The sequence below is a fragment of the Lithobates pipiens genome, unplaced genomic scaffold (assembly GCF_037356315.1).
Source record: "Lithobates pipiens isolate NorthernLeopardFrog02 unplaced genomic scaffold, aLitPip1_a1.2 Scaffold_19, whole genome shotgun sequence".
Lineage (NCBI taxonomy): Eukaryota > Metazoa > Chordata > Amphibia > Anura > Ranidae > Lithobates > Lithobates pipiens.
This window is the reverse complement of record NW_027507764.1, coordinates 452,827,846-452,843,003: the sequence shown is the minus strand read 5'-3', so window position 1 is coordinate 452,843,003 and position 15,158 is coordinate 452,827,846. Positions and strand designations below refer to the sequence as shown.

At 43.7% G+C, this 15,158-nt stretch overlaps 1 protein-coding gene across 1 annotated transcript in view; it reads left to right on the top strand.

Moving 5' to 3' along the window:
* Nucleotides 1-12,545, top strand: part of NSMAF (neutral sphingomyelinase activation associated factor) — a 143,705-nt gene extending 131,160 nt beyond the window's left edge. The window contains exons 29-31 of the mRNA XM_077492737.1: nt 6,163-6,265; nt 8,132-8,241; nt 11,740-12,545. Coding sequence (XP_077348863.1) covers nt 6,163-6,265; nt 8,132-8,241; nt 11,740-11,834 — 308 coding nt within the window. The 3' untranslated portion in view covers nt 11,835-12,545. The remainder of the gene's footprint in view (nt 1-6,162; nt 6,266-8,131; nt 8,242-11,739) is intronic.
* The last annotated feature ends 2,613 nt before the right edge of the window (nt 12,546-15,158 follow it).

Sequence of the window (15,158 nt, the reverse complement as noted above, 5' to 3'; positions counted from 1 at the left end):
GCCCGTTCGGCGAATTCCGAACGTTATGGACCGTTCGCGCCAAATTCATGTGGCGCTCACGGCCCACAATGCACTGCGTCATCGCAGTGCATTGCTGGCTCATGATTGGCCAAGCATGCACTGTGACCCCGCATGCTTGGCCAATCACAGCGCCAGCAGCGAGGAGAGCCATGATTGGCCACAGGCAGGATGCCTGTGGCCAATCGTAGCTCAGGCTGTGTAGTACACGCCCAACACTATATAAGGCTGCCAGCGCGGCGGGCCTAGTGTAGTGTGTTGGCGTCTGAAGCAGTTAGTGGGTGTTCTGTGTACCTTCAACACAGTACACACCGATCGTTATCGGCCGATTTTCGATCTTGCTCTTCTGTAGTGGTTGCTGTCTGTGTGCCCTGACCGCAGTATACACCGCTATATTCACCTCACCTATATAGCTAGTGATCTATCTTTTATAATGGAGCTTGCAGTCAGTAGTGTTAGGAGCTTGTGCGTGCTGTCTGCATGCTCTGTACCCAGTACACACCGCTATATCCACCTACATAGCTCTTCTCTATTTGAGACCACTTGCCATCTGCAGGAGTTATTGGAAGTTGTGTGTGCCTCCAGCACAGCACAGTATACATCTGTATATACCCCTTTATCTCTGGTGTTCTATAATAAAGGCATCTGCAGGAGTTAGTGGGTTTTTTTGTGCCTCCAGCACAATATACACCTGTATCTACCCTTTATTGCTGTTCTCTAATAGAGGCATCTGCAGGGCTTAGTGGGTGTTGTGTGACTCAATTACAGTATACCCCTTTATCTCTGGTGTTCTATAATAAAGGCATCTGCAGGAGTTAGTGGGTGTTGTGTGACTCCAGCACAATATACACCTGTATCTACCGTTTATTGCTGTTCTCTAATAGAGCCATCTGCAGGGCTTAGTGGGTGTTGTGTGACTCCATTACACTGCTGTTTTACCCAACCCCTTCAGGCCATTACCATGTCTGGAAGGCCAGCAAGGAGAGGCAGACAGGCGCGAGCCGATAAGAGGGCAAGCAGGCTCTGTGTCTAGAGACAACAGTGCTGGTCGTGGACGCGGTGCATTGTCATCAGCACGTGGCCATGGGACACGCTTGTCCTTCTTTTCGGCAGCTGGACATGTTGAACCGCAACATGCCAATGACTTGGTAGAGTGGATGACCAAGCCCTCTTCATCCTCCTCCTCCTCTCTCACCCAGTCTCAGGGTACTAGCAAAGCAGCTGCCAACGCATCGTCTTCCCTCCTCTCAATGTCATCATCAGTGACTCCTTCCCTAGACCCACCACGTCCTCCTGAGGAGTCTCCTGAACTCTTTGAGCACAGTGTTGGGTACATGCTCCAGGAGGATGCCCAGTGTTTTGTGGGCTCTGATGATGACACTCAGCTAGAGGAAGGCAGTAGCGTGAGCGCAGAGAGAGGGGATGCTCAAGAAGGACCGCAATCTGACAGTCATGTTCCACAAGCTGCAGCATACTGCCAGGTTTGCTACAGCGATGAAGAGGGAGGGGATGATGAGGGCACTGACTCCACGTGGGTGCCTGGTAGGAGAGAGGAGGAGGAGGGGGAGGCACATGTCCAACGAGGCAGGATGCCCTCCGGGGGCCAGCTTAGGGGCAGCACACCGACTGAATCACACCGCAGAGCTCCGCCTGTGCAGGGCGCTGCCTCTGCGCGTTATTCTAAAAGTTCTTTGGTGTGGGCCTTTTTTGAGACGAGTGCATCAGATCGCACCGCTGCTATTTGCAACCTATGTCTCAAGCGTATCTCGCGTGGCCAAAACATCAGCCGCTTGGGCACCACATGCTTGACCAGACATATGTTGACCTGCCATGCAGCTGGTTGGCAAGCGTACCTCAAAGACCCACACCAAAGAACAAAGCGGACCTCTCCTTGCTCCTCATCAGCTGGCATCTCCAACCCCACTAGACCTTCAGACCTCTCTGAAACCTGCTCTGAGAGGAATGAAGGTGTAGAATTAGGTGTGTCACAGCCAAGTGCTTCCGGGAACTCTGCTAGCGGTACACCCACGTCCGATTATAGCAGGCAAATGTCCCTGCGCCAGCTGCTGAACCGGCAAAATAAGTTCACTCCCAGCCATCCACATGCCCAGCGGTTGAATGCTAGCTTGGCTAAATTGCTAGCACTTCAACTGCTGCCTTTTCAGTTGGTAGACTCGGCCCCCTTCCGTGAGTTTGTACAATGTGCGGTTCCTCAGTGGCAGGTCCCCAAACGCCACTTTTTCTCACGGAAGGTGATTCCGGCTCTCTACCGGCATGTGGAAGGCAATGTCCTTGCCTCGCTGGACAGGGCGGTCAGCGGTAAGGTGCATATTACCGCTGACTCATGGTCCAGCAGGCATGGCCAAGGACGTTACCTGTCTTTCACGGCCCATTGGGTCACTCTTCTGGCAGCTGGGAAGGATGCAGGACAAGGTGCAGTAGTGTTGGAGGTTGTTCAGCCACCACGCCTCCAAAATGCTACCATTGGTTGTGACACACCTCTCTCCTCCACCCCCTCCTCTTCTTCTTCCTCCATGGCCTCTTCCAGTGCTCTGTCCTCAGAACCAGCGGTGCTCCGTAGGCGTTCCAGGGGCTACGCAAGTACGCAGGCAAAACGATGCCATGCCGTGCTTGCGCTGGTTTGTTTGGGGGACAGGAGCCACACTGGGGCATATGTTTTGTCAGCTCTGCAGGGGCAGGCCGAGAGGTGGTTGACGCCATGCCAGCTTAAGCCAGGAATGGTGGTTTGTGACAATGGCACCAACCTCCTCTCCGCCCTCCGAAAGGGGCAACTGACCCATGTGCCCTGTGTAGCTCACGTCCTTAACCTGGTGGTGCAGCGGTTCTTGGGCAGGTACCCCGGCTTACAGGATGTACTGAAGCAGGCCAGGAAAGTCTGTGTGCATTTCCGCCGATCATTTAATGCCTGTGCTCGGCTGGCTGAGCTCAAAAAGGAGTTGAACCTGCCCAAGAACCGCCTTATATGTGACATGCCCACCAGGTGGAACTCAACGTTGGCCATGCTGCAGCGGCTGCACACGCAGCAGAGGGCCATCAATGAGTACCTGTGCGACTACGGCACCAGGACAGGGTCAGGGGAGCTCGGTTTTTTCTCACCACGCTAGTGGGGCATGATCAGGGATGCATGCACTGTCCTGTCACCGTTTGAGGAGGCCACAAGGATGGTGATCATTGACAGTGCATGCATCAGTGACACTGTACCTCTTGTCCACCTCTTGGAGCATACGCTGCATGGAATAATGGACAGGGCACTTAAGGCAGAACAGAGGCAGGAAGAGGAGGACTTCCTTGCCTCTCAAGGCCCCTTTTATCCAGACAGTGTTCCTGCTGTGCCACCCATCACACAGGAAGAGGATGAGGAGGAGGAAGAGGAGGAGGAGGAGGATGATTGTGTCAGCATGGAGGTGGAGGCTGGCACTCAGCATCAGCAGCAGCAGTCTTGTAGGGATGATTTACAGTCCCAAGAAACACGTGGACTTGTACGTGGCTGGGAGGAGGTAGCTGCGGATCATGCTGCCCTTAGTGACCCAGAGGACTCCGGACCGAATGCCTCAGCTAACCTACACTGCATGGCCTCCCTGATCCTGCAAAGCCTGCGGAAGGATCCTCGTATTCTTCGGATCAAGGAGAGGGACCATTACTGGCTGGCCACTCTCCTTGATCCACGGTACAAGGGTAAGGTTGCCGACCTTATCTTGCCATCGCAGAGGGAGCAGAGGATGAGACATCTCCGGGAGGCCTTGCAGAAAGGTCTGTGCAACGCGTTCCCAGAGACTGGGAGATTACAAACTCCTGGTCCTGGACAACGTGTTGCTGAGGCATCGGTCAGAAGGAGCGGTGGAGAAGGTGGCCGTCTGACTGATGCTTTCAGACAATTTTTTAGTCCGCAGCCCCAAGGTATGATCGGTTCCAGCAACCATCGCCAGCGTCTGATTTACATGGTGCAGGAATACCTAGGGGCAAGGTCAGACTTGGACACCTTTCCCACCGAAAATCCTCTGGTTTACTGGGTCTTGAGGATGGATCACTGGCCAGAGCTTGCACAGTATGCAATTGAGCTACTGGCCTGTCCTGCATCAAGCGTTCTTTCGGAACGCACCTTCAGTGCTGCTGGTGGCTTTGTTACCGATCACAGGGTGCGCCTGTCCACCGAATCAGTTGATCGACTGACCTTCATCAAGATGAATCAGTCTTGGATCACCCACAGCTACCAAGCACCTGAAGCTGATGTAACTGAATAATTTTTTTTGAAATATCACATCCCTTCAAGACTGCCTATGCTGATGCTGAGTGACTGTCCTGTTATGTTGATTGTCTATCCTCTTCCTCCTCCGCTGATATGTTGGAAGAACATTTCTGGTTCTGGGTGATGCCATCAGCCCAATTTTTCTGCCCCTGTTTAACAGGGGCGTTTAAGTACAATTTTTGATGCAATGCTTTGCAGCAGGGCTAATTCCTGCAATAAAACTAGAGTATATGGGAGAGGTTGCAGTGTCGTGGCACCAGCACCAGTGCCTAAGGCCCAATTTTTCTGCCCCTGTTTAACAGGGACATGTAATTACAATTCTTGATATAATATTTCACAGGAGGGCCTGTTCCTGTGCCCACCCAGAGTAACTGTGAGGACTTATAGTGTTGTGGCACCAGCACCACAACCACCAAAGGTCAATTTTTCTACCACTGTTCAACAATCGCATGTAATTAAAATTCTTGATATAATCGTTCACAGCAGGGTGCTCCAGCGCCCAGCAAGAGTCACTTTGAGGGCTTACAATGTTGTGGCAAAACCAACACCTTGTTCCGCCATTTCTGCAGAGCATATAGGGCAGGCCCCTACTTTCAAACATCTCCTACTTGCAAACGGAAGGAGACAACAGCAAGTGAGATTAAAAAAGATGGACGACAAAACAAATTATACAGGGGTGATAACCCTTCCCTATGTTTTCCAAAAAGCTTAAAAATAGTTTTTTTGACTGGAGCTACACTTTAAAAATGTACCAGTTGAAAATTACAAACAGATTCAACTTAACACAACAAACCTACACAGTCCCTGTCTTGTTTGCACCGCCTGTATATTGCTGTTCTGAGTATATAAGGCCTGGGGGCCACACGCATTTCCTTTTTTTAATATGGGTACAGGGTTCACCTTGATATGCGTACAAGACCCAAAGAGGCTGGTAATGGGCAGGGAGGGCTACCCATGCCATTTTTCTCAATGGTTTTCAACCATATTGCAGGAACCAGATATAACATTAAAACCACAAGCAGTTTTCAATGATGTTATTTCTGTTTAATGTCATTTTGTGCAGGGACTGTTCTAAACACGGGAAACACGTGGCACTTCACAGACATACTACAGACACCCCCCCAGGCACCATATTTAAAGGAATATTTCACTTTTTTTTCACTTTAATCATCATTAAAATCAGTGCTCCCGCCAAAACGGCCATTTTTAAAAACATTTTAGGCATTGACCCATGTCCCCTGGGGCAGGAGCCAGGTCCCCAAACCCTTTTTAGGACAGTATCTTGCATATTAGCCGTTAAAATTAGCACTTTTAATTTCGAACGTTTGAGTCCCATAGACGTCAATGGGGTTCTAAAGTTCGTTCGAATTTGGGGTCCGTTCGAAAGTTCTGGTGCGAACCGAACCGGGGGGTGTTCGCTCATCCCTATTCACCACCCTAAAATTAGAAAAAAAGATCCAAATTTATATCCAAGCACCAACAGTTGCTCTTATTTTAGTGTTGCAATCGCTTTCATAATGGAAGTTTCTCCTGAGAGACAAGGAGGCTGCTGCTTATTTTGTAAATTCTAGTTTCCTGCCTTTTAATTTTTGTTTCATTACTTTATACCTGGAACAAGCATGCTACTAAGAATGCCTTGTTCCAGGTCAGTGACTCAATCTTACTGAACTCAGCTGGCCAGGGCACTAGCCATACATTTGATAAAATGCAGAATACAGTAGTGAATGAATCTGAACATGATACATGAGAACAACATGTCTAACCTGTAAGCCACACTACAATGACTGGCAAATGCTCCCCAAGAGTTTTCTTTTTGTACAATAATATTCATATTTGAAGCCAGATAAATTAAATACTAACCAACGTTTTACTTTCAGACGAAAGACATGTGCTTTCAGCTGGAGAAGATGGCTGCCTAAAAATCACTGATGTTCAAACTGGAATGCTCATCTCCTCTCTACCATCAGGAGAAGTTCAAAGGTAAAACGTCCACCTTTAAAGCGGAAGTAAACCCACCCGGTTTCATTTACGGCACGTGACGGAAATATAACACTCCTGTTGGTTGTGCTCTGAACCAAACTGTCAAACCGTCCAATGACTGGTGTCGTAACTGATCACAGCTTCATGGCAGTCGTAGATTAAACAAAGGCAAAGATGGCAGCTTCCTTGGCTGAAAATGATAGGGGGGTTTACTTACACTTTAAGAGCAATGCTCTTATTGGTAAAATTTCACTGTGCATTTTGAATGCCAAGCAGTTTATTTGTTATAGTTTTTATTACGTTTTAACAGAAAATTCCAGCATTTGTTTAGTTAAAACTTTTTCAACTAATTTTGAAAATACAAAGTCAATAAACAAGTTGAAGTATGAAGGTTGTAACATTGTAGGACCAGGTGTTGCCAGTTTTGGTTTGGGAAGAGGGAAGTGTGAATGCATAAAGAGGAAACGGGTATCTTTGGGAAGAGAGAGGAAGAGGGGACATGAAGTGGATGCATATTAAAGCCCCATACACCAGTTTTTCTGCTGAGTTTTTCCTTCAGATTTACAAAAAGCATATAATATGAGATCAAACCTTAGGAGTTTCAATTTGTATGCAATCAGGCAGGCCCTTGTACTACATGGTTTTGGTAAACCTGAAGGAAAAACTCAGCAGAAAAAAAACTGATAGTGTGTATAGAGCTTTAGTTTTGTCGTCATCAAGCTTTCCGTTACCAGGCTGGGAATTAAAGTTAATTATAGGAAGAAAGTAGGCAGTAGGACATTTTTGTGGGGATAGCAGTTAAATTATTTAAATATACAGTGCATCCAGAAAATATTCACAGCACTTCACTTTTTCCACATTTTGTCATGTTACAGCCTTATTTGAAAATGGAAGGGATTAGACTGTTGACAGTTATTTTACCTCAATTCATGCGTTGATGAGAACTGTACAATTTTTCCATTTCCCATCACCTTCTGCCCCGGTGACAATAGCAGGATAAATAGAAAGGGCGAATCTCCCTAGTTGGGGACACAGGCAGCAAAACACTGACAGGGGTTTTAACACTTTCTCGCTATATTTAAGCTTAGTTAAATAGTTTTGACTTTTGATATACTTTAAAGGACAATATTACTTTTGGTGAAGTAATTTGAAAGCTATTGGAGATTTTTTACATTGTACCCTGCCAGGTCCTAAACTTACTCTGCATTTGCACCATGGCCTCATTCATTTAAGGCTGGCTCTGAATAACAAGAACCACCATGGCCCACAGACAGGCTGTGCAGAGCCAGGGTAGGGCCACACATTGAAGACTGCATTTACTATGCAGGTTACAATGATGAGGGAGGGGGGAAGCTAACTAAAAATTGAAATTGTCCTTTTACACAATTGTGTAGTTGGTAAGGTTGAATAGAGATATTAATCCATCCAGTTCAACGTGTGTGTGTTTGTTTAAATAGTTGGTTTACAGTAGGTAAAAAGTTACTCTATAACACTTTGCATATACGACAAGTAAACTAATTAACAGTTAGTTTGGGATATGCGTACACCAACATTTAAGAAACAGTTTCCCTTTGCTTGGTTGGTTGTATCTCCTCCTGACTGTCTATAGAGTCTGCACTTTTTCTATGTGGCCACATTGGGGGACTCACATTTGAGCAATCTGAAGTCTCTTTAACTTAGTTCACAGTATATGCAACTGATGATGCTCAACCACCATATGCTGTCGGACAACTTAAAGAATTCTATGTTACCCCGTTATACTTTGTAATCAGCTTTATTTAGATTTAACAAAAATCTGTAAATTAAGTTGTATCCCTCTAATAAAACAAGCTATTTTCACATTATTCTGGTTTACATTTTATTCAGGTGTTTTCGCTGGAATGGCCACACAGTTCTGTCTGGAAATAACAGCGGTGAACTGCTAGTCTGGGATCTTGTAGGAGGACGGATTCTTGAAAGAATAACTGGGCATGCAGGTATTTCATTGTCTTTGTCATAGTATTCAGTAATATTGAAGGTATAGTAGTGGAGGGGACACTGGGGAAGGACAGCATAGCATTGTGCAGTGACTGCTGCTAAATTACTTAAACCTCGCTTTCTATTAAAAGATGATCACATTATGCATTCAAGAACCCAGATTACTGCAGAAAGAATCTGGGCATGCCTTTAATGTGTAATGCCTTCACAACATGCTATTCCAATTTATATATATATGTAATTGTGTTACCTGGGCAGTGAAGGTGCAGTTAATACACTGGTAAGTACATACCACTACAGTGTTATACTTAAAGCGATTGTAAAGGTAAAAATGGAAAAAAATAAACATGTCTATATTTACCTGCTCTGTGCAATGGAATTGCACAGAGTGGTCGTGAACCTCCTTTCCTCGGGACGCCCATCAGTGCTCCTGGCCCCTCCTCCCTGTCCAGCTCATGCCCCACTGTGGCATCCATTGACACAGACAGCATGACTCGGTCCCGCTCCTTCGTCACTGGCTTTAATTGACAGCACTGGGAGCCAATAACCCCCAGTGCCCCAGAAAAGCCAGTGAGACACAGAAGTGAGGGGAGAGAAGAGCTGCAGATGTGCATAGTGGTGGGTCACATGACGGCTTAGGTAATTAAAAGATGGGGGGGGGGAATGATGTCTAAACCTTTTTTTAACTTAATGCAAGAAATGCATTAAGGTAAAACTTGTTTAGGCTTTAAAACCACTTTATAATTGTGAGCAACTGTTGGGGAGGAAAAAAAAAAAAGAGGTTGCCTGTGTATAGTTTAGCAGTCTGCTAATCTATTTATTAGGGCCGAAAAAAACTGATTATTAAACAACTAATCGATTATGAAAATAGCTGTCAACTATTTTCATAATCGATTAATCAGCTAGCCAATTAGTTGGCCCGCATGCAGAATGCATTATTTGTTTACATATCAGGAAATACAGTGCAGCACACATACAGCTTAGTGCACCGTCCATACATGTCAGTAAGTGGCTGAGATCTTGTGAATGTGTGAGGAGCACTGTAGTCCTAGGCAGGAAGTGAGTGGTTCTAAAGTCGTTTTTTTTTTACCTTGCTATAGGGGCACTCTATACTATACTTTACAGCTTGCCAAGATTTCCAAGAAACCATAAATTCTTGCCCATTCATCCCATATATCCTACTTCTGGGGTGTGTGTGTGTGTGTGTTTCACCCAGAAATAGGATATATGGGATGAATGGGCAAGAATTTATGATTTCTTGGTAATTTTTCAGAGAATATGAATGAGAATACAAAAACTTTCCTTCACTCATGGATAGTGTTTGGCTGAAGCCAATTATCAATCAAATTTGTTTACTCTTTTTAAATCGTAATCACAACAGAAAACTACCCAAATGACCCCGATCAAAAGTTTACATACCCCAGTTCTTAATACTGTGTGTATTGCCCCCTTTAACATCAATGACAGCTTGAAGTCTTTTGTGGGATTTGTGGATGAGGCTTTTTATCTTCTCAGATGGTAAAGCTGCCCATTCCTCTTGGAAAAAAGCCTCCAGTTCCTGTAAATACTTGGGCTGTCTTGCATGAACTGCACGTTTGAGATCTCCCGAGAGGTCAGGAGCCTGGGATGGCCACTGCAGAACCTTCACTTTATTCTGTTGTAGCCAATGACAGGTTTGTGTTTTGGATCATTGTCATGTTGGAATGTCCCAGTACGTCCCATGCGCAGCTTCTTGGTTGATGAATGCAAATGTTCCTCCAGTATTTTTTGATAACATACTGCAGTCATCTTGCCATCAATTTTGGCCAAATTTCCTGTGCCTTTGTAGCGCTCAATTATTTTGCTTTCCCCATGACTCAGAATCAAGAAATGTCAGTGCAGCACTGTATGAAAGATTCAAGGGTCTGTCAGAGTCCAGAAACTCATTGACCCTTTATACTCACTAATTACAAGCCACCAGATCACAGGTGAGGATGGTTACCTTTAATAGCCATTCAAACCCCTTTGTGTCAACTTGTGTGCATGTTATCGGGCCAAAATCACCAGGATATGTAAACTTTTGATCAGGGCCATTTGGGTAGTTTCTGTTGCCATTATGATTTAAAAAGAGTAAACACAGTTGACTGATAATAAATGGCTTTAGCCAAACACTAACCATGAGTGAAAAAAGTTTTTGTGTTATTCATATTCTCTGAAAAATGGCCAAGAAATCATAAATTCTGCCAGGGTATGTAAACTGTATTTATGCAACTGTTAATATTTTGTGCCCCATATTGTACGTAGGTGCATCCATGCGTGTTTATTCAAAATGCAGGCTATGGTTCTTGCTTGGCAGTAATACAAAGATTTTAGGGTCGATTTATTAAAACTGGTGAGTGAATTCTATGCAGAGCTGCACCAAATTTTGCAATCAGCTGGCCTTTTTTTTTCTTCTTTTCACACCTTAAAGGATAAGTTTGCCTTTTGGAACATGTTACACCCATATTTAGGGTGAAACATGTAATATGTTCCAGCAGATGCAGCCATTTCCCCTCTCCCCCTCCCCAGTGATACCGGCGGGCATCTTCTCCAGGTGCCCGCTGTCACTATTTGAAAATACCATCATTCATTTACAGTCCTCTGTGAATGGGAAACTAGTTTCAATGAACTGCCATGAGGCTGTTGAGCACTCTTTCATTCTTCCTGGCAGTGCGTATCTACCTGGCCATATGAGCAGACAGATCCACTGGCATGTCTGCAGGAGTTCTGCATGACACCCGCAATCTGCTGATTGTGGATGCAATGCTTTCCAGGCTCCAAGTACAAAAATAAAATAAATGCACATTTATTATTATTATTTTTTTTTCTTAAATGAACTTTAGCTCACCATACATTATACAGTTTTCTTGTTCAATTTCCTTTAGATTTACTTTCAACTCAGTAGTGTAAGGGTCTGCCTGATTGCATACAAATTGAAAGTGTTTAGGTTTGACCTCCTATTATTATATGGGTTTGGTAAATCCTAAAGAAAAATTATACACGAAGACCAGCCTTTATCCTTTAAGCTGAAGTTAGAAGCTGATTGGCTACCATGTACAGCTGTCCCACATTTTGCACTCTCCAGTTTTAGTAAATCAACCCTTTTGCCTCACTGTTTCTTCCTCTCCGGCTTCAAACAATACGGTATCTTTTTGTGTTTTGTTTTTTCCTGCAGTATATTGTTATCTGGATAACACTTTATATAAAAATTTCAAAATCTTAAAACACATTAATTTAACCATTTCCTAAAATAATCACATTTAAGGCATGCTGTCAATGATAACAGTCACAGTTGCTTGTGCTCTTAGTCGAACTGTCCAGGCATCAAATGGCTGGTTTTAATGCTGATCACATGTGTAACACCAGGGCAACTGCAGATCAGGGGCCAAGGTGGTGGTTTCCTTGGCTGTAAAGGCTAGGAGGGGTTTGTTCCACTTTAACATTTCTCTTATGAATCTTTTTTTTTTTCTTTTCTTCAGATGCCATTACGTGTATGTGGATGAATGAGCCGTGCAACACAATCATCACAGGATCTGCAGACAGACAGCTTTTATTCTGGAAACTGCAATACTGAGTTTTTATTTCCTTCCTTTGCCTGCTGGAAACTTGAAGATTTTAAGATTAGTTTTATGTATAATGTGATGTGAATGTACAGTAATCCCATTTAGAGGACCGTGCCTTGACAATCCCAGCCCTTCTACCTTGTCCCACTTTTCAGATCTGTATTGTCTGAATGCCTTTTGTCTCTGACCTTGCACTATGTATTTTAAATGAGCAGTGTGGCATGTGTCATGGGTGGAGGAAGTCTCTTAATAGCTCATGTTGGTGGGTAAGGAGTGATAACACACGGAAACTTCTGTTATTTTCTTGTAAAAGTAGAAGTGTCATAATTCCATACATTATGGGAGAAGTAAATCATTGTGCCTCCTTCCAGACTTACACTGCCACCGTCCATTGCATGAAATAAGTGTTTTCTGTTAATAATGCCTTCTCAAAACTCAAGACTAACGATGGCCATCCACATTTTAGTACATTACAACCAGTTTTAATCACGAGACCAACCATAAGAAGACAATCTGTTGCCGTTTTTGACAGAAATCGATGGTGGAAGATTGCCCTTAGCCCTCAATCTTCTCTGAAATTGAATTCTGGTCAAAAGTGGATGAAATTACCTGCATATATATATATGGCCAGCTTTAGGCTAACGAGAGTAGAGATTTAGACACTTTTTATGATTATATTAAAAATTGTATTTCGAATGCAAATGAATCATTGTAGAAACTTGGATCTCATGAGCCTGTTTACTCTCGCCTGTTTTGATGCAGCCAAACTCAGGCATTTTGCGGTAATGAAAACACATTTTAAGTAGAAATCCCATTCCTATTTTCCTATGTGGCTGGTTCACATCTTAGTGCTGCTGTTTAGTGCATTTTAAAAAGAGAAAATAATTGGGCCCATTCATACTTAATGTGGGTTTGTTACCATGTGTATTTCACGTACACAGTTCAGTGTTACTCTTGTCTAAATAGCTGAAGATCAGCTTTATGCAATGAGTAAAAGCAATCGCTGAACTCTTGTGCCTGGTACACATGGCAAGTTTTTATTGTTCAACCCAGCTTGCTGTACTAACTATGAGATGTTTGTACAGCAATCTCCCCGCTGCGCTCTTGTGTTCTGACAGAGGGACTGCCACCCCTGCCTGAACACACCAGTCATCGCTCGCAGCTATTGGCTGCTGGCTTTCCAGTATGCTCGTTGGGAAGCCTGTCAAGGACCTTTACACAGGCTGAATGTTGGGCAGTTTCTATCATACTGGCTGGTTTCAGCCCATGTATACAGGTCCTTTGGAAACATTCCAGCTGTGCTGAAGTCACAAATCCCCACTTAATCTACCTTTTTTTTTTTTCCAAATATGTATTTGGAGCTATGCTTTTTGAGTTTCAGGCAGCTAATAGGGCTTCTATTCGGGTTTGTATTTGCCCCTTCTTGCTGTCATTCAGAAAAACTGCAGTGTTCACAGGTCCACGGGGAGAAGAAAATGCATAAAAAGCTGATGGGAGAAGGATGGCAGCCAGGAATGGCATCGCTAAGGCCCAGTTGGGCACTGCGGCACATTTGACTAGATTAGTACAGATAATGCAGACAGTATCTAAACGAACGATGGTAATGAATCTTCCAGCATCTGAAAATATAATGCTGTTCAAGAGCCTGATACCACTGTACTTGTGTTGAGAACAATTGAGTGATTCTGAAATGAATATACTAAAATCTGTCTGCTTGCAAAGCCTTAAAACATATCCGTGGTCAAAATGTAAAATCATATATTCATTTCTACATTGTATTTCTCAATTATTTCTAGCCTACTCTTATTAATCTTGAAATTTGTACACATTTACCTCCTTGAATTCTATAAAACTTATTCCGTTGTTAGGCACTGCTGTGTCACAGAATTCACAGAGCCTGCCTTCAGAACTACAAAGGGGCTGAAAGGAAGACTTTGAGGAGTCCATATAGGAATCACTGCTTGCAGGCAGCAAGGTATCATGGGATATGTAGTCATTAGAAGTTAAACCTAAACAGCAGAGGAAGAAGCTGCAGAGCATGCAGGGAATCCAGGAAGTTGTGGAAAGAGATGACCAGCAGACAAGCAGCACTCGCAACATTAAAGGAGACTTTTTTATTCGAGTAATTCTGTATTGTCAAAAATAACTATTGTTTGTATTGCTATTACAAAGCTTGTGGAAATAATATGTTGTAACCATAGAACGCCTTTAATATCAGTATCGCTATAAGGATCTGCCCAAAGCACACCACCATCTTTTTTGCATTTTTTTTTTTAATTATTGATAAACATTAAGCCTGTGACAGATGTCTGTGTGTAATTTTTGTCCTTTTTTATGGCAGATGACTGAGCTGTCTGTAGCGATGACAGTCCAAAATAACTTGCAGCATTATTTTGCACCTTTGTAATGCAGTTGGCTGAAAAACTGTTCCTTTCTGCCTATTTACAGTAAGGTCCCTTACATGTGCTCTTTCCAGTAGCAAAATCAGGCAATGTCCACCAGCCAGCTCTACGCACATTGCTGAGTTTGGCAGGTGATATACTGCCTGACACTTTGCCACCTTGAGGTAAATCGGGCCACAGTGTAACCATGTCCAATGGACATGGTTGCAGTGTACCGAAGAGGGATTTCAGTGTGAAATCCCTCCTCAGGCAAGCATGCTGAAGGTGGTGGTGGTCATGGTCAATAAAGAATGGTGGATGACCAAAGTAGATCTACAACAGGGGAAGGCCTATCTCACAAGATAAAGACCAAGTAGTGGACTATAAGGGTTTAAAAGTGGATAATCAATCTGTGTGTCTGAGACTGGAAGTCCATGTTAAGATTCCATTTTGACACACTGTTACTCTGTCCTCTCCAAAATCTCCATATTGCAATGCCAATGCAAGTGGCTGTATAAGAACTGTAGATATTCACCAATGCTGCCATTTTACAGCTGCATCTTTCTTGTTGAATAATTTTATTTTATAGATTATAATAAATTACAATAAATCAGTATTGTAAAAAACAAGTTTCAGCTGCATCTTTCATACTTGCATCTCAGCATTGAGTGCCTATTTTATTAAAAGCTGAGATGGTCAATGAAAAGGGACAGAAAACCCCAAATATCTTTTCTTCCAGCTATCGTCCTCAAATGTATGTATTTTCCCCTTCCAGTAACGTTTTTTGGCCATTAATATATTGAAAAGTATTATGTACTGAAGTGAGAATACAATATAATAATCTTGTAAAGCCTAGCTTTTAAGGAAGAATTCCAGGTATGGAATATAGTTACATTGGTCCAGCTTGGAAAGATCATAGACCATACCTGTGGGATCCCTCTGGAATCTGGAAAT